The sequence below is a fragment of the Xyrauchen texanus genome, chromosome 3 (assembly GCF_025860055.1).
Source record: "Xyrauchen texanus isolate HMW12.3.18 chromosome 3, RBS_HiC_50CHRs, whole genome shotgun sequence".
Lineage (NCBI taxonomy): Eukaryota > Metazoa > Chordata > Actinopteri > Cypriniformes > Catostomidae > Xyrauchen > Xyrauchen texanus.
In genome coordinates, this window is record NC_068278.1 from 59,103,838 (window position 1) to 59,127,147 (window position 23,310).

General features: G+C 40.5%; 1 protein-coding gene across 1 annotated transcript; it reads right to left on the bottom strand.

Moving 5' to 3' along the window:
* Window positions 1-3,136: 3,136 nt before the first annotated feature.
* vkorc1l1 (vitamin K epoxide reductase complex, subunit 1-like 1) lies at window positions 3,137-22,234 on the bottom strand. The gene is made up of 3 exons (XM_052100995.1): window positions 21,996-22,234; window positions 12,377-12,486; window positions 3,137-4,083 (listed from the first exon to the last, which is right to left on the bottom strand). The coding sequence occupies exons 1-3, from the start codon at window positions 22,184-22,186 to the stop codon at window positions 3,857-3,859; spliced, it is 528 nt and encodes a 175-aa protein (XP_051956955.1). The 5' UTR covers window positions 22,187-22,234; the 3' UTR covers window positions 3,137-3,856.
* Window positions 22,235-23,310: the final 1,076 nt, after the last annotated feature.

Below are 23,310 nucleotides of genomic sequence, written 5' to 3' on the forward strand. Positions count from 1 at the left end.
CTCGACCCGCAAGACCAAACTCGATCTGCATTTCCACCATCGGGTCAATAACTCTGCAGAGTTGCTCTTAATATACCGCTGCAGTGCCAACGTCACAAGCAAGAGTATACTATATGGACAAAAGTATTGGGCGACTTAATCACTGAAATCCCCAGACCTCCTCTGGCATTCACATCAGCACAACAACTGTGCGCCGGGAGCTTCATGGCGTGGGTTTCCATTGGCGAGCACCTGTATGCAAGCCTTACATCACCAAGCACAATGCCAAGCATTGGATGGAGCGGCGTAAAGCACGGCGCCACTGGACTCTGGAGCAGCGGAAACGTGTTCTGTGGAATGACGAATCACTCTTCTGAATCTGGCAGTCTGATGGACGAGTCTGGGTTTGGCAAATGCCAGGAGAACGTTTCCTGCCTGACTGCATTGGGGTTGGCCTAGGCCCCTTAGTTCCTTCGAACTTTTTGGAAAAGTCTATGCTTCCAACTTTGTGGAAACAGTTTGGGGAAGTTCCATTTCTGTTCTAGCATGACTGTGCCCCAGTGCACAAAGCAAGGTCCATAAAGGCATGGTTGGATGAGTTTGGTGTGGAGGAACTTGACTGGCCCGCACAGAGCCCTGACCTCAACCCTATCGAACACGTTTGGGATGAACTAGAAAGGAGATTGCGAGCCAGGCCCTCTCATCCAACATCAGTGTCTGACCTCACAAATGCTCTTCTGGAAGAATGGACAAAGTCCAACAGACACTCCAAAATCTCGTAGAAAGCGTTCCCAGAAGAGTGGAAGCTGTTATAGCTGCAAATGGGGGGACCAACTTGATATTAATGCCTATGAGTTTAGAATGGGATGTCATAAGCTCTCCTGTAGGTGTAACAATACTTTAGTCCATATAGTGCATCATATATCTAGAATATCGAGTTCATACCGAATGCAAACAGCAAGATAGATTAGCATTGACAGCTCAACGACTATAACTGCAGTGGTGTCCCAAGTGGTCTCTCCACTAACAGCGGAACGATGTCCCAGCACACCATCTATGAAAGTTCACTAAACCATGGAAAGTCATTTCTTTGGGCACCACTTTGTCCATTGGGTATTTTAACGTATCTGTACTTTCCTGTATTTTTTTTCCTATCGATTAATTTCCCTGTAGCGTTGTGCGCTGGATACACAACCTGGCACGTTCTGCGAAACTCCGCCTTTGACGTTGAAGCTGCCTCAATACCCGGATGGCCTTGTTTGGCCCAAGGGTAATAGGCCATTGGCCACGAGAAAGCCCAGAGGAGGCACTATGAAGCCCTGGATGCAACAGTGGGAACGCAACTGGCCCTGGCATGCACTAGCACGGCCTCATTTGGGCCGATAGTGGAAACACGGCTGGTGATTGACAGACGAGTGCTTCAAAGTCTTCTGGTTGGCTAAACAAAGATCATTGACATCATCCTTTTCATTCAGATCGGACAGGTAATAGGGACGTTTTCTGCGTTCAATAAAAATAAATAAAAAAAAACAACGTACAGCACCTTTACCTTAACTCGTCACTTAGACGTTACAGCAGCCCTAATTATTGTTACAACTATTTCAGTGTACATGAACACACAATAGACAGCCTTTCGAAACGACAACACCAGACAATGTCCAAGTCACCGATGATGAGTAGTTAGTCTTGTGTCTTGGGGCGGCTGTGGCTCAGTTGGTAGAGCGGGTCGGCCACTAATCACAGGGTTGGTGGTTAGATCCCCAGCCCACATGACTCCACATGCCGAAGTGTCCTTGGGCAAGACACTGAACCCCAAGTTGCTCCCAATGGCAGGCTAGCACCTTACATGGCAGCTCTGTGGTCATTGGTGTGTGTGTATACAGAATTGACTTTCAATATTAAACTCAATGTCCAATAAACACCAGTTGGTGGACGATACAACAGGCCCACTTTACAAAAGACCGAACTTAAGCGGGACAAAAATGGCATACTTGGATTTTTGTTGCATCTCTTTGCGTTATTTGGTGATGTGACTGGGTATCCCAACAGCTGGAGAAGTCTATGGAGAACACTGAAAGGGAATCGTTGATAGTAACAAGTTTATATGTAGCTTATTTGATGTCACTTGTACACATCAGGGTTGCACAACACTACCACAAGACAGGGATGGGAGTGTTTTGGACTGAAAAAAACTCTAAAAAGACAAAAAGTCAGAATGACATGGGTTGAAACTTGGTAAACGGTTAATTTTCGATTTTCTCTAAATGTCTAAATTAGTAAGGAATGCTTAAAATCAGTGTACTTGATCAAAAAGTACTCGTAGCAGAGCTAATACATTTGTGAAGAGATTCATTGACCGGAGTCTACTGATGACGCACCATCTCGCCAAAAACCTTTTCGATCAAATTTTGCTGCGTTCACACCACCTAGGCATTTCCATAATTACGAGTTTACTAATCGTCATGGATAATGCATTGTCGTTTAACCTCGTGTGACCCCGCGTACACGTGTGGACATTGTATTTTGGCTTCGCTATATGCAATACATAATTCAATTTAATCGTACTGATCTCCGTTTAAGAGACTCTAGGCTGACGTTAAAGGGTTAAACTTTCGATATAATGAGTCATGTGACAAAACAACATGGCGCTGACCGCAGCGGACTTTGTCTTTGGGAGAAACGGCAACAAAACTACATGTGGTAAGAAACCTAATTACGTTTTTACACTGAAACATGTTCGAGTCAAAAGATTAGAGTCTCTAGTTTCATCCGATATGCCATTTTTTAAATTTGAGTGATTTATTGTGAAACGGCACGCTAATAAACACAATGTACACTAATGTCTACTTTCGCACATGCATTTTCACATTGAGAATCAATGGTTTTATCCAAAATACTACTAAAATTCATCATTTCTCAATCTGAACGGTTAAGAGTAGAATCGCAGATTTGTAAATCTCATAATTACAATTATTCCAACAGGACATGAATGCGGCATTATTCCGTGGTAGAGAAACCACCGTTAGACAATCAATCGCCAATAACACCCCTACAGAGAACAGTATGAATTTTCTACATTTCCAATAAAACCCACAAACGTTTTTTTAAACAATTGTTGGAAGTGACGGACATGCTGGAGATCGGGACTTTTGTTGTTTTCTGTTTTAATGTTTCAACGGTAAAACAAACAACCTAGTTTGGAATATTGCTTTTGGCAGCTATTTACAGAACTGCAAAACAAACAAATAAAAAAAGTAGTCACAGACAAATCTGATTACACACATACAAGCTCACATTCTTTTGTGTTTTATGAGTGGTCCTCTTCCAAAAACATGAATTAAAAAAAAAACAATGTAAACATAACAAATTACACATTATTTGTCGTTTTCAATGACGTGTGGAATTACCTCTGCATCCGGTACATTAACCTCATGATCATTCATGTTTACCCTTTATAAACCCTTAAATTCAGTCCCGCTGAAAGCTCAAGTTCGGCTCACAACGAGCACAGACTCTCCCAGTAGATTCAAGTAAGCAATTTCCATGTTTCCTCCATCATTTTATTCCTCAGGGAATGGACAGTCTCTTCCGTTTGTTTGTTTTTCCCCATAAGTTCACAGCCCAAACCTCGACAAAGAAAAACCAACCAGAAATAAAAACGTTTTCAAATCCTTCTTCGCAATGTAATAAACCTGTGATCTGTGGCCCCTAAAATGTTAACGTTCTTTTTTTTAACCATTTTTCTTTCATTGTTAATTTTTTTTTTTTTTTTTTTTTACACACACGACAGAATGAACATTTGTTTGGAAGCAAGGTCTCCTGGTGGCAAGTCACAAATGTCAAAGGTCACACTTTCCCCCCATTTGCCCCCCCCCATCTAGTCCCGTTTGGCCTGGAGCTGTTGCTTCCAGGCCTCGTTCAAGTAAACCAGTCGCTTGTAGTTGAGCACAAACAGGATGAAGTTCAGTGCGTATGTGGTGACACAGATGATGCAGAAGTCTTTCAGGACGAAGTACAGGATGTATGCCAGATAGAGGGAGCCCATCACAGACATGATGGACGTGGTCATCAGAATCAAGGCAGCCATTGCGCTGGCCGTCAAACCTGCGCACACGAGCAAACAGCAGTTAGCGAACTGGACACACAGCAAGACCAAAAAATAAAAGATGCATCAATTGTAAAATTGTATTTCCGTCATAAACATACATGCAATTCAAGACATAATTATGTTTTCATATTTTCAGACAATGCTAGGCTTAAAATGGCATTGTTGGTGTATTTGCATTTAAACACTTAAAATGAGATGATTTTTAGTAGTAGTTTCGGTTTGTTGTACATGAAAACACACCCAATGTCAAAAAGTGGCAGACAAGACAAAACAGTCTGAGAAAACCTCCTATTCAAACACTAACACGTTAGACGAAATGGACGCAGATAGTAAAATCTAAAAGACTCTTTTCATTTACATTTATGCATTTGGCAGACACTTTTATCCAAAGCGACTTACAGTGCACTTATTACAGGGACAATCCCCCCGGAGCAACCTGGAGTTAAGTGTCTTACTCAAGAACACAATGGTGGTGGCTGTGGGGATCGACCCAGCAACCTCCTGATTACCAGTTATGTGCTTTAGCCCACTACGCCACCACCACTCCACATTTCTGGGTTTTGGAACGCAGAAGTAAACTTCTATAAAGGTGAAACCACAGTAAATGTTATTTTCGGCATTCCTATTTGCTAAAAAAAAATTATCCACTATTATATTATGTAATTAACCATTAACTCTTTCCCCGCCAGCGTTTTAAAAAAAAAGTTGCCAGCCACCGCCAGGGTTTTTGACGATTTTCGCTAAACGTTAATGGCCCGCAGAATATTTTCTTCCATGAATATATGAAGATGCTATATATCACAATAAATATCTGAGCCTCTGCTTTTAGGCAAAAAAAACGATTTTATTTTATCTTCATTTGTTCTTTTTTATTGCCACTTGAACAGAGGTAGGTTTTGTCAAAAAACAACATTTCAGACAAAAAGCTGATAAAAAGGCATGTTTATGTCTGATATTTTGAGCTTCTCAATACTCCACTTCTTCATGTTTGAGACGATCGCAGTCTGTTTCTTTGATCAAAGAGTTGCGTACTCTTTCAAAACATGCGCAGGGGTCTTCCTTACCGTATAACACCTAAAACACGGAAACCCGGAAAATTCCGTGTTTGGCGGGGAAAGAGTTAAGGCCTTTTTCACACAGAAGATTTTGCAAGATGATAATCGATATATATCTGGATTACTTTTTCAGTATAAATTGGGCCGTTCGTTGTTTTCCAACATATTTCCCATCACACCTTTGGTAAAGCTTGAGCGGCGGTGTAAATTAAAGGGGTCGCACATCAGACTCGTCCGGTGGATGACATGTCGCATTCTAAAATTCGACTATTATTTTCAACGAAGGTACACATACACGCAGTCAAAGTTATCCAGTGCCATTGAGCGCAACTCACATAGTTTTCCATTAAATTTGACTCAAATCATTATCAAATCTTTGGTCGGGGGGGCAGCCCTGAAAAACCGACAGTTCGTTTATATTTAACGATCAACTCACTTTGACTCTTTGAATTCAAATGCACAATCCAGACATAATGATAGACACAGAATGTAGAAGGGTTGGCACCCCAAATATTTTAATTCTCTCACATTAACGAGGAAAAAACTATGCTACGTGACACTTGTGAAAGCGGCACTTACCTGAACATGAGGTAAAACCATCCAAACGCTTTGATAACCGCAAACTTTGACTTCTGAGACATTGGTATGGTATCCATTAAGACTGCACAATTGATTGAGTTAAGATTGAAATCACAATAAGGTCTTGCGCGATTACAAAAGCTTGAAAGGCTGCGTTTAAAAATAGACTTCAGTCAGCGTTGTGTAAGCAAGCGGCGCCCTCTAGTGGTCTAACCGGCATTTTCCATTATACCAGTATAGAACTTAAAAGGATGCTTTGTTCTTTGGGTAACTTTTTATTTTTAGTTGATGTGATTGACATTTCTGTGGAATTGTCCAACATAATACTGTATGTTTGCGTTATATGAATTTGTGATGTTTATTATATACACTACTAACATGTAAAATGCGAGTTCTGTAGTTTTGAACACCAAAAACAGAAGTGCAAATTTTATTTAGAAGTATAACCTTTTGCTTTACATCATGCTATAATATATTTATATATTTTTATCTTTCATTGTGGCTCTCGTTATAATTTTGGCCTGTCGTGTTCAACAGATCCGATCCATGTTCAATGGAAATTATTTATTGTTAGAACGAAAGCTTTTGTACCTATTTGTACGTTTGTAAAACATAAATCCTGAGCAAAACAGTGATCGGATGACAAAATAAGCCAAGAGTGCAAAATATCGTTATCGGCCAACAATGTAATATCCCTACTTTGAAGATAACTTCTTTTGGTAAAATGTCAAAATGTTCAATTCCAATACTCAAGAACGCAAGTACCGAGAATGCATCACATTACCCGAACGTGTTCTCGATTAGGCCGAATACCGAGGATGCATCGGATCAAGAACCGGGTACTTCGGTGGCAGATGAAGGATATTTATCAATCGGTTTTCCCTCTGTAAGCTCGCGAAAGTCTGACGGCTCGTGAGGGTCCTTAAGTTGCGCACACACTGCCAGCGACATCGCGCGTGACAGCGACTCGATCCCATTCATTTTCAATGAGAGCACAGCAACATCCGGCGACACGAGCTGTCGCGACCGTTGGCGACTAGATGTGGGCGTGTCCAGCGACGCGACAAAGTTGAGACAAGTTAAACTTTATTCAAATGAAGAGCGACTAATGGAAGCGACAGCCAATAGGAGAGAAGACGGGAGAGCTCACATGATCCTTCTCTCTCTCTCTCTCTCTCTCTCTCTCTCTCTCTCTCAGCTCCTGCAGTAACGGAAAGATGGATGAAAGGCTAATTCTTGCTGTTAGCAATTGTCTAATGCTCTATGATATGGATATGGTATATCCAGCCGCAGCTCTTGCACCAGCCGATGGTACTCGCCGTGCTGACTCCGAGATTGAATGGTTTTGTGGACCCAGACAGACCGGCGTTTGCGCCGCAGATAAACAGCCGCTATGGCAAACAGCACGCCTTGTTTCTCGCTCATCTTTGATATAAAGCATTTTATGTACTGATTCCATTTATATTCAGTCTTTTCCCTCCAAAATGTTTGTTTTTGGCGCCAAGACAAGCGATTCGCTGTCAACAGCAATGGAATGTCATTTATAAACGTTACTAGGCAACCAGTAGTGGGAACGCCCACTAGCGACTTCACCGCCAGCCACTGGCGACCTGCAGCGACAGAGTCACTGGCAGTGTGTTACGCAGATTAATACTCCAACATTTCTTGTTTTGTTGGGCTTGATTTTAATCAACAAATAAAGGAAAGTAGCATTACACCCCGTGACAAAGCCAGAGAAATATTCATTGCAAATAGGCCTGTAATAAAAATACAAAATAAAAAATACCTATAAAACACTAACAAAATGTAAATAAAAAGTCAATGTCAAAAATAATGATAAAAACAAAACGTATCATTGTAATTAACAGGGTTCGTGCATATTTTCACTACTAAATTTCCATGACTTTTCCACGAATTTCCAGAACTCTTTTGCATCGTTTCAAATGTTTTTACTAGGGCTGTCAATTTAATGTTAATTCGGTGCAATTAATGATATACAAAAATAACGCGTTAAACAAACTAACACAATTAATCATGAATAAAGACTATTTCTACCATCAGAGCAATTCAAGCTTGAATAACAATTTTCCAAAACATTCAATGCTAACTTATTTAAACTGTGTTTTCCAGTTTCAAAATTCCATGACTTTTCCAGGATTTCCATGACCGTACGAACACCGAATTAAAAATGGGACTGTTTAACTCAATGTGTGTGTGTGCGAAGTATTTCTATGATTATTAAAGCGTCACGGTGTTAGCTTAGCAACATGCTAATGTCAGACTTTGTTTAAATCAATTGTCGAGTCTAACGCACTTCCCGTGTAGAGCAGCATTTATATAGTCGTTGACAATGTGTGTTCCAAATCAGTCACTTATTTCAGTAAGAACGTTGCCTTGGTAATCAGAAGGTTGCTGATTCGATCCCCACAGCCACCACCATTGTGTCCTTGAGTAAGGCACTTAACTCCAGGTTGATCCGGGGTGATTGTCCCTGTAATAAGTGCTCTGTAAGTCGCTTTGGATAAAAGCGTCTGCCAAATGCATAAATGTAAATGCCTTAGAATACAGCTGCCTAATTAGGGAGCAGACAGCCCGACAGCTTACTAGGTTTTGGAACAGAGCCCGTATCATCAGCTGATCTTGGCAGGCTGATATCAGGAGAGTGGGCGTGGCTTGTACAGAGGTCATGGAGTATATTTGAAGCTTGACCTTTCCTCTACTCATCCCTCCGTCGACCCCTCTCTCTCCTTCAGCGTCTCTTGTACGAAAGGAACGATTCTCCAGAACAGAGGGCATTCAACACACTCTCTCTGACACAGTCTGGCTATTCATAGTCCTGAAATTTCATTAGGCCACAGCAGGACAAACGGATCACAAGGACAGAGCGAAAGAACGTCCAAACTTGCGTCTAAGACTTGAGTAATGGAGGTACGCCAAGACATCAGGAATTATAACTAGTTCAATAGAAACACAATGAGTGGTGAACCTGAGCACAGATCTGCAGGCCAAACTCACATGACGTCGAGAAATGAAGCAATGGAATGAGGAAGACATACAGTACTTGTTTATTTAGGTCTTAAGTGAACACAAACAGCGGGACAAATAAGCTTGAAGGTAAATGCAGCATAATAGACCTGCTGCTGTCTAGTATGTCCTTAATATTAATAAAACAACATTAACAAGATAACCACTAAAATTGTATTGGTTGGATTACTTTTAGTAGCTTTATTATAACAGTGAAGACCAGTAATTTAAAATGGCTTTGTTACATTTTATTACGGTTTTCAATATTTGAACATTTACTTGAATAGGGTAATACTGCCGTTAAAAACTTAAAAGCACAAGTTTGCTGTGGTTTCGTAATTGATATAGTATCATCAAAATGCTTTTATATGTAAGCAAAATGGAGAGTATATCTGAAATATACCCAAATAAATCAAATTTAAATTTAATCTGAAAATCTATATCGATACTAGGCTTGGGATCACGCGACCACGGACTCCGGACTGGTCTCCTTTCCAACGACACCCTACCTCGCCTCTCTACCCCACTGGGTTCCGGAGATATGGGCCCCGGAAAAAACGGCGCCCCAGAAGGCCTAGCGACATTTTGGCGGAATGCGGGGCTGGTCGCCGCCTTGGAAAAACGCCCGTATCTCGGGAACGCGGCCACCTAAAATTACGTGGGTGGTGTCGTTGGAAAGGTCTTCCCGAGACCGAGCGAAGGCCACCGGGAAATGCGTTCTAGCCCGCCGAAAAAAAAACGCGCCCTCCGCAGGACCTCCCTCCCGATGCGGACCGCCCACGGACTTGGGGCCAGTCTCGTTCGACGGGGCTCGCCGAGACCTTTCCAACAACACCCGCCTTGCCTCCCTAGCGCACGGCGAACCGGAGAAAGGACCCCACAAAGAAACGCCCCTTCCGCCCGACCTCCCTCCCTCCTGAACCGGACCGGTCTCATTCGATGGGGCTCGTCGAGACCTTTCCGGAGAGCCCAGAGACAAGTGCGTGAGGCTTGGGGTTCCGGAGGAATCGGCCCCGTACCGCCCAGTGGCCGGTGGACGCTGCTCCCGAACCACAGCGACCATGATGTCGGGAGCACGATGTCGAAGGAGCTCGGCCTGGCCTCCCTAGCGCACCGCCGCACAACGAGTTTCCCGATGGTTTTCGATATATATCATGATTTATTGAGCTATAAATCACATGGCGGACATGTCTGGCGGACGACATGGCGTGTTCAAAAATTCTAAATAATTATTTTCTACGAAGGTACGCACAGACCGCCAACACTCGGTGTAAAATGCTGCAGCGCCACGGAGCTCAACTTGCATATTTTTTTCCATTAAATTCGACCCAAATCGTTATCAAAAAGGACAAAGATTATTTACTCTAGTATAACTGCATGACATATTGTGTATATGTATCTTACATATAGCCTACGCAATGTATTTTCAGTAAACTGTCATTTCTTATCGTTCAGTTTGCGCAGTTACACCAACATACAAACTCATCAACGTCACTTTGTTCATGCTTGAAAGGGTACAAAAACTTTTGTAACTTTGGACTGCCATCAGCTCATCCTCCTGTGCTTAGTAACCTGCTTCAGTAAATGTTATATCACCCCCTTGTGGTCTCCCAATGCTATTACACCAGCCATTAAACAGAAGTCCAACCGAGTGAATTGGAAAGCATGCAAATTAGGCTTGTAATTTAAATATATCGATGCCTCAAATAAAGTGGCAATCAATAACCGATATATCTATTTTTTAATGACATCCCTAATCAATACGTAGCCATATTTTCATGCTAGGGATTGTTTTTATTGCGCCACGCCTGGTTGAAACACATCAGATGGATGTCTTTTGGTAGTGACCGTAACAAACCCTTAATATACCCGTCTAAAACTACCTGACAAGTACATTTTATGAAAATAAGATGTAAATTGTCTGACACACAAGAGTCATGGGGATATAGACGGTTAATGTTGTGAATGTTTGACATGCGTCTTATCTAAGAAACATGATTTTAAACATCAGCAATGATAGACAGGGACAAGTGTGGGTGATAATTCAGAGGACTGTATCAGCTTTACATAACAGACAGTAAGTCCTTACACACAAAGACACATATGTAAGTATTATGTACATATACATACAGGATGTTTTGTGCTGACCCGGTTGTTTTTGGTCACCCATTTAGTCATGCAACTTTTGCCCATCTGTAGGGTTTTGTCAAGAAGGTTCAAAGATTATTTGCCGAGTTAAAGATTTGATTATTGGCTGAGAGACTTGCTACTAAATTGGTTGTGACGTGTAATATACATTAGGGGTATATTGGGCCTAATCTGTGAATTAACAATGTGTATATAACATGAAATCAGACTAAAGAGCAACACAACCTGATGCACAAAGCGCATAAACACCTGTACGGCCCAGAAACGAGACCTGTAACTGGCGTTTCATGAGGATGATATGAAGTTGACTGTTTTGAATATTCATATTCTGTTGTTCATCTGATAATAACAGCCTAATGGTCATAGTGATCTTGCTTCATTTTATCAAACGCCATTATTACGTCTCATTCGGGCGCTTCATCTCTAAAGGCGAATTAATGAGAGAAAATGTTTGTTTTTTTACAGTGGGAATAAAATTAGCACTCTGTCCCTTTAAGAGAGCACATGCATGCATTACTGCATGTAAAAACGAATAATGTGGGGGATTTCACGCACTGTGAACACGGAATGTGCAGGGATAATTAAAATGTTGCGCAAGACGTGCAATCCCGCTACGAAATTCATTGTGTTTTTTTTTCCCTATTTCCTACACATTGGTACTAGCTGCTGCTAAGACACTTGGAAAAGAGCGAGGGGTGCGCGCTCTGTGTCTGCAAGATCTTGTGCGTGCACGCGACTGTTCAGTATATTATGCACTCGTGCATCTTTGCGAGAGATATATATATATACACACACACAAACACTCGCGCTCACTCCTCGGTTAGAAGACTTCGTTAGCTTTGTGTAATTGTTGCGCTCTCTCGCTTGTTGTTTGCATGCACTAATGTTATAAATGCCGCAACTGGCCCCGGGCCATCAGGCAGTACTTATTGTCGAGCCCTGACATGCAGAATTGAGCATTTTGTTTTTTTAAAAATAAGACTTTCAGGGGCGAGGCTAATGATGCCAAGGATCTCGCGTGATATATCGCTAACTTCTCAAAAGTGGTTCTCGTGCATTGTGAAAACGGCAGGTTCACACCATCAAACAATTCCAAACATTTGTAACCGTACAAGTTATTAACACCAAAAAAGTTTCCATCCACTTTTTGCGCTGTAATGTTATCGACAAAGTGGAAAAGAGTAAAAAAATGCTCGCGGAATTTGATGTCTCCTTCTCGTTTCCATTCAAATGGCCTTTTACCATTAAAATGGGGTGTGTGATGTCATTCTTAAAAGTTCAAAAAAAATTTGGCCTTGAGGCGCTACTATACAGAATTTAGTGTATATTGCAAATTGTTTACCATTCACGTCCCAGCATATTTGTGTAAAATGGAGAGAGGTAATGATTTAAGTTATTAAAATGGACCAGTTTACTCTCATTTTAATTTCAAATAATTGCAACAACAGAAGACGACGTTGAAATGGTTTGATGTAGTTCTTACCTAGTAATAGTTGTAAGACATAAAAGAATATTCCATAGACACTGTTTGGCTGGTTTACTGCGCTGTCATTCCCAAAAATGCTTCCCAACAGTCCGAATCCTCGACCCCATCTGGACAATAAGACAGAAAACAAAACAGAGATGAATTCAGGGAGGAAACGTAGACATCAGAAAACATGACGGATCAAAAAAATAGTCTGGGCTTTGTCCGGGAATTCAATCACATTAAAAAAAGAAGATTTGGCCTAAATCAAAATGATACAAGACAAAGATCAAAACAGTATATTAAAGAACAGTGTTTCCTATTATCAATATAAACAGCAATTTAATCCCCAAAACATTTGAAATTATATAAAAAAAATATATATATTCCTGTTCCAAAAACAAATGAGAAAGAGTGTCCATTTTTAGAGAAAAAGTTAGACAAACTGTCTATAAATGGAGATGATTTAGTACTATAGGTACTCTCACTAGAAGTGGCCGTTAGATATTCATCTGTCCACAGTTAGACAAACTGTCTATAAATGGAGATGATTTAGTACTATAGGTACTCTCTCTAGAAGTGGCCATTAGATATTCATCTGTCCACAGTTAGACAAACTGTCTATAAATGGAGATGATTTAGTACTATAGGTACTCTCTCTAGAAGTGGCCGTTAGATATTCATCTGTCCACAGTTAGACAAACTGTCTATAAATGGAGATGATTTAGTACTATAGGTACTCTCACTAGAAGTGGCCGTTAGATATTCATCTGTCCACAGTTAGACAAACTGTCTATAAATGGAGATGATTTAGTACTATAGGTACTCTCACTAGAAGTGGCCGTTAGATATTCATCTGTGCACAGTTAGACAAACTGTCTATAAATGGAGATGATTTAGTACTATAGGTACTCTCACTAGAAGTGGCCGTTAGATATTCATCTGTCCACAGTTAGACAAACTGTCTATAAATGGAGATGATTTAGTACTATAGGTACTCTCACTAGAAGTGGCCGTTAGATATTCATCTGTCCACAGTTAGACAAACTGTCTATAAATGGAGATGATTTAGTACTATAGGTACTCTCTCTAGAAGTGGCCGTTAGATATTCATCTGTCCACAGTTAGACAAACTGTCTATAAATGGAGATGATTTAGTACTATAGGTACTCTCACTAGAAGTGGCCGTTAGATATTCATCTGTCCACAGTTAGACAAACTGTCTATAAATGGAGATGATTTAGTACTATAGGTACTCTCTCTAGAAGTGGCCATTAGATATTCATCTGTCCACAGTTAGACAAACTGTCTATAAATGGAGATGATTTAGTACTATAGGTACTCTCACTAGAAGTGGCCGTTAGATATTCATCTGTCCACAGTTAGACAAACTGTCTATAAATGGAGATGATTTAGTACTATAGGTACTCTCTCTAGAAGTGGCCGTTAGATATTCATCTGTCCACAGTGAGACAAACTGTCTATAAATGGAGGTGATTTAGTACTATAGGTACTCTCTCTAGAAGTGGCCGTTAGATATTCATCTGTGCACAGTGAGACAAACTGTCTATAAATGGAGATGATTTAGTACTATAGGTACTCTCACTAGAAGTGGCCGTTAGATATTCATCTGTGCACAGTTAGACAAACTGTCTATAAATGGAGATGATTTAGTACTATAGGTACTCTCTCTAGAAGTGGCCGTTAGATATTCATCTGTGCACAGTGAGACAAACTGTCTATAAATGGAGATGATTTAGTACTATAGGTACTCTCACTAGAAGTGGCCGTTAGATATTCATCTGTCCACAGTTAGACAAACTGTCTATAAATGGAGATGATTTAGTACTATAGGTACTCTCACTAGAAGTGGCCGTTAGATATTCATCTGTGCACAGTGAGACAAACAGTCTATAAATGGAGGTGATTTAGTACTATAGGTACTCTCACTAGAAGTGGCCGTCCAGTCAAGATGACTCAAAGGACACACCGCAGAATGATCAATGAGGTAAACGAGACCTAGAGTGACAGATAAAGACTTGAAGGAATCATTGGAACTGGTTAACATCTCTGTTCATGAATCTACTATACAGAAATCAAACAGGTGTTCATGGCAGGACATCATGAAGGAAGCCGCTGCTTTCCAACAAAAACATTATTGTGTGCCTGAAGTTTGCCAAAGACCACCATGACACTCCACAACACAACTGGGAGAAGGTTTTGTGGACTGAATTGTTTGGGAAGAACAGCAGCACAACGTATGGCATAAAAAGGGCACCTCATACCAACATGAAAACATCATCCCAACGGTGAAGTACAGTGGTGGGAGCATCATGATTTTGGGCTGCTTTGCTGCTTCAGGGACCGGACTGCTTGCCATCATCGAGGGAAAAATAAATTCCAAAGTTTATGAAGATGTCCTACAGGATAATATCAGGGTGGCAGTGTGCCAGCTGAAGCTCAGTTTAAAGTGGGTGAAGTTGAGATCACATTTGATGACCAATTAATGCAGAAAACCAGCTCATTCCAAAGGGTTCACATACTTTTTCTTGCCACTGTACATAAATCACATAGACTGAAAATGTACTACATTTGAAATGCCAATTTAAAAGGGCGTTTTGCTGCTTTGGTAAACACAGAATAGTTTCTATTGTCCCGGCAGTGTTTGTAAAGCCTGAAATCTTTTTTATACCTTTTCTTCTTCTAGTCCGGAAGAAGAAAAGGCATGTGACATAATCCTGGAGTGCAGGTTCCATTTCATCATTTCCTGCCAACGGATTTGTTAAAGAAGGACTCTAGTGCCATAACTCCTAAGGTCACACCTAAATCTCTACCATATGTCCCATCAGCCCCAGTGAAAGCATGTTCACGCTCAGACTGATACTGTTATTATTAATGAAGCTTACAAAGGCAAGCATTACTATCACTTCCATTAAAAGAGGGATTCGAGCCATATCAAGAGACCAGAATGTCACACCAAGTCATCTACAATAGTTTCGTTTTTTACTTACTTGTAAAGTTTATATTGAAACAAACGACATGCTATTTTTGGTCGGTGTTACTGCTCTGGCAGTCTTTGCATTCCATCAAGTTTCATGCACTCCAAATTAGGGCTGGGTACAGACAGATTTCCCAATTTGATTCGGATTCACAAGCTCTCGTCTCGATTAGCTGAGAGAATCGAATCCTTATGTTGTGATGTAGCGCGATGTATCAAATCATGATGTGTATCGCAACACGTTTCATATCGTGAGGTGGCTGCTGATTAGAACCGCAACTAATGATTATTTTTATAATCGACTAATCTAACGATTATTAGAACGAATATTCAACAACACGTTTCATATCGTGAGGTGGCTGCCGATTACAGCTGCAACTAACGATTATATTTATAATCGACTAATCTAACGATTTTTAGAACGAATATTTGACATCATTTCGTATTGTGAGGTGGCTGCCGATTACAACCGCAACTAAAGATTATTTTTATAATCGACTAATCTAACGATTGTTAGAACGAATATTCGACAACACGTTTCATATACACACGTGACACTCATAATATAATTCACTATGTCGCAAGCAATCCCGTTATAATCTAGCTGTAGACGCTCGCCAGTGATGAGCGTCTCCGCGCGGAACAGTGTAACAGCCAGGAGAAGTTTGAAACTCTCTCGCGCTGTTTTCACGCGACTCATATAAGCGGCTCTGACCGCACAGACGAATGCCAGTTTCGGAGTTTGTGCTTATTTATACAGCACGCTTATTATTTTAACTTTAATAAAGAATACATTAAACTCGACTAATCGTTTCAGCCCTACTGCTGAAACCCACCTCCATCATGTTGGTTACATGTTAGCTTTTTAAGAATTTACAAATCTGTGTATTCCATCAATAAATGTGGCATATATTTATATTACATATAAACATTTTGTTCCATGTTTATAAGTTACATGCATAATGTGCATTTTGCATGTATTTCTATTAATATGTAGAAAAAGTTCTAAAATGGTACTGTCTCTTTAAGAAAAGCATCAGTTCTACGAGTATCTCACAAAAGTAATTTGGTTAATGAGAGTTTTTTACGGCATCCGTGCGAAGAGTGACTTGGGGCTGAAACGATTAGCCGACAACGTAGTCAAATAGTCGTTTGATCACATTTAACGTTAACATGAGATCATATGAAACTCTAATGATGGCGCGCGAGAGCAGCGCTGCATAATTGAGGAGAGGAAGAAAGCACAATTCGCAGTCCAGATGCATCCAAACTTTCAAAACAGCCTAAAAAAAATACAAAATAAGTAAATACTGAAGTAGTTCTGTCCTGAAATAAAGTGGATCTGGCATTCCGCTTTTAGCAAAACTTGCATGACAGAGCGACCAAAAATAAGTGATTGTGACAATAATTTAAAATCTGGTCGCCATTGGCGACAGTCGGGTTGTGTGCGTTCATACGCAGTTTCATCAGCTATCATCTTGTGAGTTATTGAAAACATCTATAGAGCGTGCACCACCCGTTCTGTTTCTGACAAGCTCGCTGTGCCGCACGCAACAACAAACCCCAGCGCAAGAGAGTCGTGAACAAATGACTCTTTTGAACCGGATCTTTTTCATGAATCACTTGAAAAGAACTCAGGGAGTGACAACTCAGGATAGCAGTTTGAATCAGAGTCACTTTCTCAGCGAATCAGACGTCAGTGAGTTCACAACTAGGGGCGCAGACATTTCAAAATAAGAGTCCCATGAGTATTTCGGGCTTCTTTAGAATGAAAAGTCCCGTATTGTGTGCTGTTTTCCAAGTCATCTGAAGCTATATACATTTACATTTATGCATTTGGCAGACGCTTTTAACCAAAGAGACTTACAGTGCACTTATTACAGGGACAATCCCCCCGGAGCAACCTGGAGTTAAGTGCCTTGCTCAAGGACACAATGGTGGTGACTGTGGGGATCGAACCAGCAACCTTCTGAGTACCAATGTATTATACAGAGCACTTATTACAGGGACAATCCCCCCGGAGCAACCTGGAGTTAAGTGCCTTACTCAAGGACACAATGGTGGTGGCTGTGGGGATCAAACCAGCAACCTTCTGAGTACCAATGTATCATACAGTGCACTTATTACAGGGACAATCCCCCCCGGAGCAACCTGGAGTTAAGTGTCTTACTCAAGGACACAATGGTGGTGGCTGTGGGGCTTGAACCAGCAACCTTCTGAGTACCAATGTATTATACAGAGCACTTATTACAGGGACAATCCCCCCCGGAGCAACCTGGAGTCAAGTGTCTTACTCAAGGACACAATGGTGGTGGCTGTGGGGCTTGAACCAGCAACCTTCTGATTACCAGATTACCAGTTATGTGCTTAGACCACTACATGATTTAAGTTGCACTGATAATCTCGCCCTCCACCGTAGCGGTAGTATAGTACTGTTTTTTGTCATGTCTGGAGCTTGAGAGACGCGGTCACGATGAATGTTATATGCAAACATTGTTGTATGGAAAAGATCTGTGGGAAGATTATTCAAACATTCTCCTCAAAGAAAGTTATAATGGTTTGTAAAGGATATGAGGGCGAGTAAAGAATTGTCATTTCTGGGTAAACTATCGCTTTAAGAGATGGACCTAAAGGACTGATTATGTAACATTCCTGAAAACCTTCACCCGGCTGGAGTTTTGTTTGTTTGTTTGTTTGTTTGTTTGTTTGCCTGTTTTATCAGAACTCCCTGATAAGCACCATAGAGAGGTCCCTCTGCAAGCAAACACAACGCATTCACCAAAAATCAAGGTTTCTGAAGCTATTCTGTACACTTAGAAACTGAAATAGTGCGAGAAAAACAACTGTACAACAATTCACATGACTGTACTTGCTATCTACATATTGTGTCCCTTCTTAGCATGTTAACTAAAAACAACTGGCACGCTACAAACAGGAATGCCACTGTGGGGAGTATTTGGCACCATGAGATAACCTTCTGAGAAACAAATTGCATTTAAAGGAATATTTCGGGTTCTATATAAGTTAAGCTCAGTTGCATAATATTGATTACCACAAAAAATGTATTTCTACTCGTCCCTCCTTTTCTGTATAAAAGCACAAATGTGTGTTCCAGTGAGACACTTACAATGCAAGTCAATGGGGTTTAATCTGTAAACATTAAAATACTGTTTAAATAGTAGAGACAAGATAAACAATATTTGTGTTAACGTGATTTTAAAGTCATTAAATCACTTTAATTTATGCATTTGGCAGATGCTTTTATCCAAAGTGACTTACAGTGCCCTTATTACAGGGACAATCCCCCCGGAGCAACCTGGAGTTAAGTGCCTTACTCAAGAACACAATGGTGGTGACTGTGGGGATCAAACCAGCAACCTTCTGATTACCAGTTTACCAGTTATGTGCATTAGACCACTACACCACCACCACTCCACTTACTGACCACATCTGTGGAAAGTTACGGACAATGTTACAACTTCGTTGCCATGACGATGTAATGTCAACAATCCCTAAAATGACCATTTCAAAACGTTACAGCTCATATAATACACGAGCTTTAACAGAAGAATTCATGCAAGTGCTTTTAGACAATTATAAGATTCACATTTCTGCCTTTAAACCCTCCAAAAATCATCCCCATTGACTTCCATTGTAAGTGTCTCACTGTTTTGCTTTATTTGAAAGGAAAGTAGGGACGAGTCTAAATAATTTCTGTGGTAATCAATATTACGCCACAAATGCTGTCGATTGACATCATCTTTTATTGAACCCGGAATATTCCTTTAAAGACACACACAATTGCAAAACACTAATTCCCCACAATGTTTCCACAACATTTTCTAAACTCACCCAAAGAACAGAAGTTGTTGACCATGCATTGACAAAGCTCTCTGAAAATTTAGAAACTGATTATAACATTGAAATTGACCAATTTATGTTACAATGAGAATGAACACTGGACTACAAAATAAAATAAAAATATCACAGGCTGATTAAAAAGGTTACTTAACAGACCAAGCCCAATCAAATGCACTTTAACTCACCACTAAATCTATATATCAATAAAACAAACATTCAACACTTCAGGGCAGATGGATACTAGAGGTAGACCGATATATCGGTTGCACCAATTAATCGGTGCCAATAGTTGCATTTTGAAACTATCAGTTATCAGCAATATTTCGGTTTTACAGATTAATACTGTCGATAGTTTCTTTTTGGAACTATCGGTTATCAGCTATATATCGGTTGTACCAATTAATCTGTGCTGACAGTTGCTTTTTGGAACTATCGGTTACTGGCAATATATCGGTTGTACTGATTAATCGTGCCGATAGTTGCTCTTTGGAACTATCTGTTATCAGCAATATATCGGTTGTACTGATTAATCGTGCCGATAGTTGCTCTTTGGAACTATCTGTTATCAGCTATATATATCGGTTGTACTGATTAATCGTGCCGATAGTTGCTCTTTGGAACTATCTGTTATCAGCTATATATCGGTTGTACTGATTAATCGTGTCAATAGTTGCTTTGTGGAACTATCGGTTATCAGCAATATATCGGTTGTACCAATTAATCTGTGCTGACAGTTGCTTTTTGGAACTATCGGTTACTGGCAATATATCGGTTGTACTGATTAATCGTGCCGATAGTTGCTCTTTGGAACTATCTGTTATCAGCAATATATCGGTTGTACTGATTAATCGTGCCGATAGTTGCTCTTTGGAACTATCTGTTATCAGCTATATATATCGGTTGTACTGATTAATCGTGCCGATAGTTGCTCTTTGGAACTATCTGTTATCAGCTATATATCGGTTGTACTGATTAATCGTGCCGATAAGTTGCTCTTTGGAACTATCTGTTATCAGCTATATATCGGTTGTACTGATTAATCGTGCCGATAGTTGCTCTTTGGAACTATCTGTTATCAGCTATATATATCGGTTGTACTGATTAATCGTGCCGATAGTTGCTCTTTGGAACTATCTGTTATCAGCTATATATCGGTTGTACTGATTAATCGTGCCGATAAGTTGCTCTTTGGAACTATCTGTTATCAGCTATATATCGGTTGTACTGATTAATCGTGCCGATAGTTGCTCTTTGGAACTATCTTTTATCAGCTATATATCGGTTGTACTGATTAATCGTGCCGATAGTTGCTCTTTGGAACTATCTGTTATCAGCAATATATCGGTCGTACTGATTAATCATGCCGATAGTTGCTCTTTGGAACTATCTGTTATCAGCTATATATCAGTTGTACCGATTAATCGTGTCAATAGTTGCTTTGTGGAACTATCGGTTATCAGCAATATATCGGTTGTACCGATTAATCTGTGCTGACAGTTGCTCTTTGGAACTATCGGTTACTGGCAATATATCGGTTGTACCGATTAATCGTGCCGATAGTTGCTCTTTGGAACTATCTGTTATCAGCAATGTATCGGTTGTACAGATTAATTGTGCTGATGGGGGGTGTTATTATTATTCCTCAACAATTAACCTCATCTGGTTAAACATATATACAAAACTCTTCATCTGGTTTTTATATAGGCTATAAAAAGCTTAATTTTGAAAATACTTAGACATTGTAACAGGGCCAAGTCTGTCATTTCAAAATAAGAGTCCCCTGTGTATTTTGGGCTCGTTTATACTTAAAAGTTCAATGTTATGCAACAAATCTTAATTTCTTGGTTTATTATTGGGATTTTGGTTGCACAAACTGCCTTTGGGATTTTATTCTTTGAATAATATTGTAGCCTCAATGTCTGTGCACATAACAAAAAAACAAAAAAAAAAAAAGCCTAAGAATTGAATTGGCTTTGCTCTTCCAAAGAGCATTTTCTAAATTGCAAAATCTACTATTGGTCGACCTCTAATGAATACTGCATTTACAATGGGGGCTTATAAAGTACATATTCATGACATTTAGAGAAATACACTATATTATGGTAAATGTCAGATTATCTTAATATTAAGCAGCCTGTTGTACTCATTAAGGTACTTTAGTGTCAGCTGGATAAATGCTAATAAAGGAGTGGTTTAGATTTATAATCAAGCCAAAAATATGACTCACTGGATTACAAAATATACACATATTCATTAAATAATCAGGTGCATAAATATCACTATAAAAACCAGTTATTCAGTGGACTGATATTCAGTTCATTCACTCATTAGCACTGTTAGCATTAGCTGCTATCGCACTGTGTTGCAAAAGCCACATACAAACACAGCTATAAAATAACGTTTTAATTTATGCATATTTATATTTGTGTTTACCCCAGCCAAACACTTTTGCTTTATAAGAAACGACCATAAAAATTAGCCTGATATTATAAATTGTTATATTTCCAGTCAGGCAGCGGCCCGGAGCGACTCTCAGCTTGTGTCTCAAATCCTAGTGAGCTCCAGACCTAGTGAGCACACTCCCTAACTAGAGAGCACTTTTAAGGGATTACAGGCGCGTTGGGAACGTTTAAACGCCCCTGTTATGCCCAGAAACGTTTGATTCGAACTTTCGACCGCACCTAAAACAATCGAAAGCGTCAAGGGAGCACACATATGCTGTCTAGTTAGGGAACTCGCCATGTTTTGAGCCACAGCCCCTCTCTCTCACTCTCTCACCTGGACATAAAGACTTTGGAACAGCTGACCAAGCTGCTAAGGTCGCACATGGCGCGGTAACTGGCGTCGCGGCTCTTCTCCCTCTCCACATGAAAGGCGTACAGTGACAGTAGAATCCCTGCGATACACACGAGCAGCCGGACGATCCGCTCCCATCGAGGGGTGGACACTCGTAAGACGGGCGCCGCCATTTTTCCCCGGCCTTTGCACGAACGCGCGCAGCGGGAGCGGGGCTGGGCGGGCGGACGACATGGAAAAGCGTCGGGACGTGTCACACCATGAGGGCGTGGCTTATAAACGGAGGCTTGATTTTATCGTAATGGGCGTGGTCTATTCTGAAACGGGTGTGTCTTCCATACGTCTCAGTGGAGGCCATTCATGAGTCCAGAGACAGTACGTTTTGGGGGCACTTTGAACTCTGATTATACCCAGAGGTTAAATTGGCAGCTCCGCCTCCTCAGGTAAACAACACACCCTGACGGCGGCGGCAGCCGATTTTGAATGTTTTGAGTGTAGCCCCGAATGAATTTTGAAAAGTTGACTGACAAATATGAAACCGGACAAAAGCCTATGTAAACCCCCGAAATCATAAGTTGCCTTATTTCATTGTGTTTTGGCTTTATTTTTACAGCCTGTAAAAATAGACATAGGCATAATCTAGCCTATAGAATAAGTTCCTTTGCTGTCGGTAGCCTATGGGCGACTCCGTTTCTTCCTCTCTGTTGAATATGCAGCAGGTAGGGGAGGAGCTGACATCAACTAACGTTACTTAGTGGCGAGTTAACAGCAGTTAGCAGGAAAGACAGCAAAAATGAAGCAAATGAGGCTTCTAAAATTTCCGAAAGAAGTTAGTGGGTAAGAATTCTCATTTGTTTTTGTCCTTAAAGTCAAAAAATCATCATCTAGCTGGCTTTCACCCACAGTAGGCTAAACCTTAGGACATCCATTACCGTCTACTATCACGTGTTATAGCCTCTGGCCTCGTGGTTAGTTCAATCTCCTCTTACGCCGGAACACCGCGGTTCGAATCCCATTCGTAGCATAATTTTCTTGTTTATCAGGTGTTGTTTTCGCTAAGGATAACCAATAAGCATTAACATAAAATGTATGTGTGACTTGTTTTGTGATATTAGTTTGTAGTAAATATACACTTTGAGGGTAGCAAAGATGTGCCAGAATCAGGCATGGAAACTGGCAATTAATCAGTCACTTTACTTTAGAGAAAGTTAAAAGTGAAACATTGTTTATCCCAATAATCCTAATGAAAGGATTTTGACAGATGAACATGGAGAATTATATACAGTTCGATGCCATG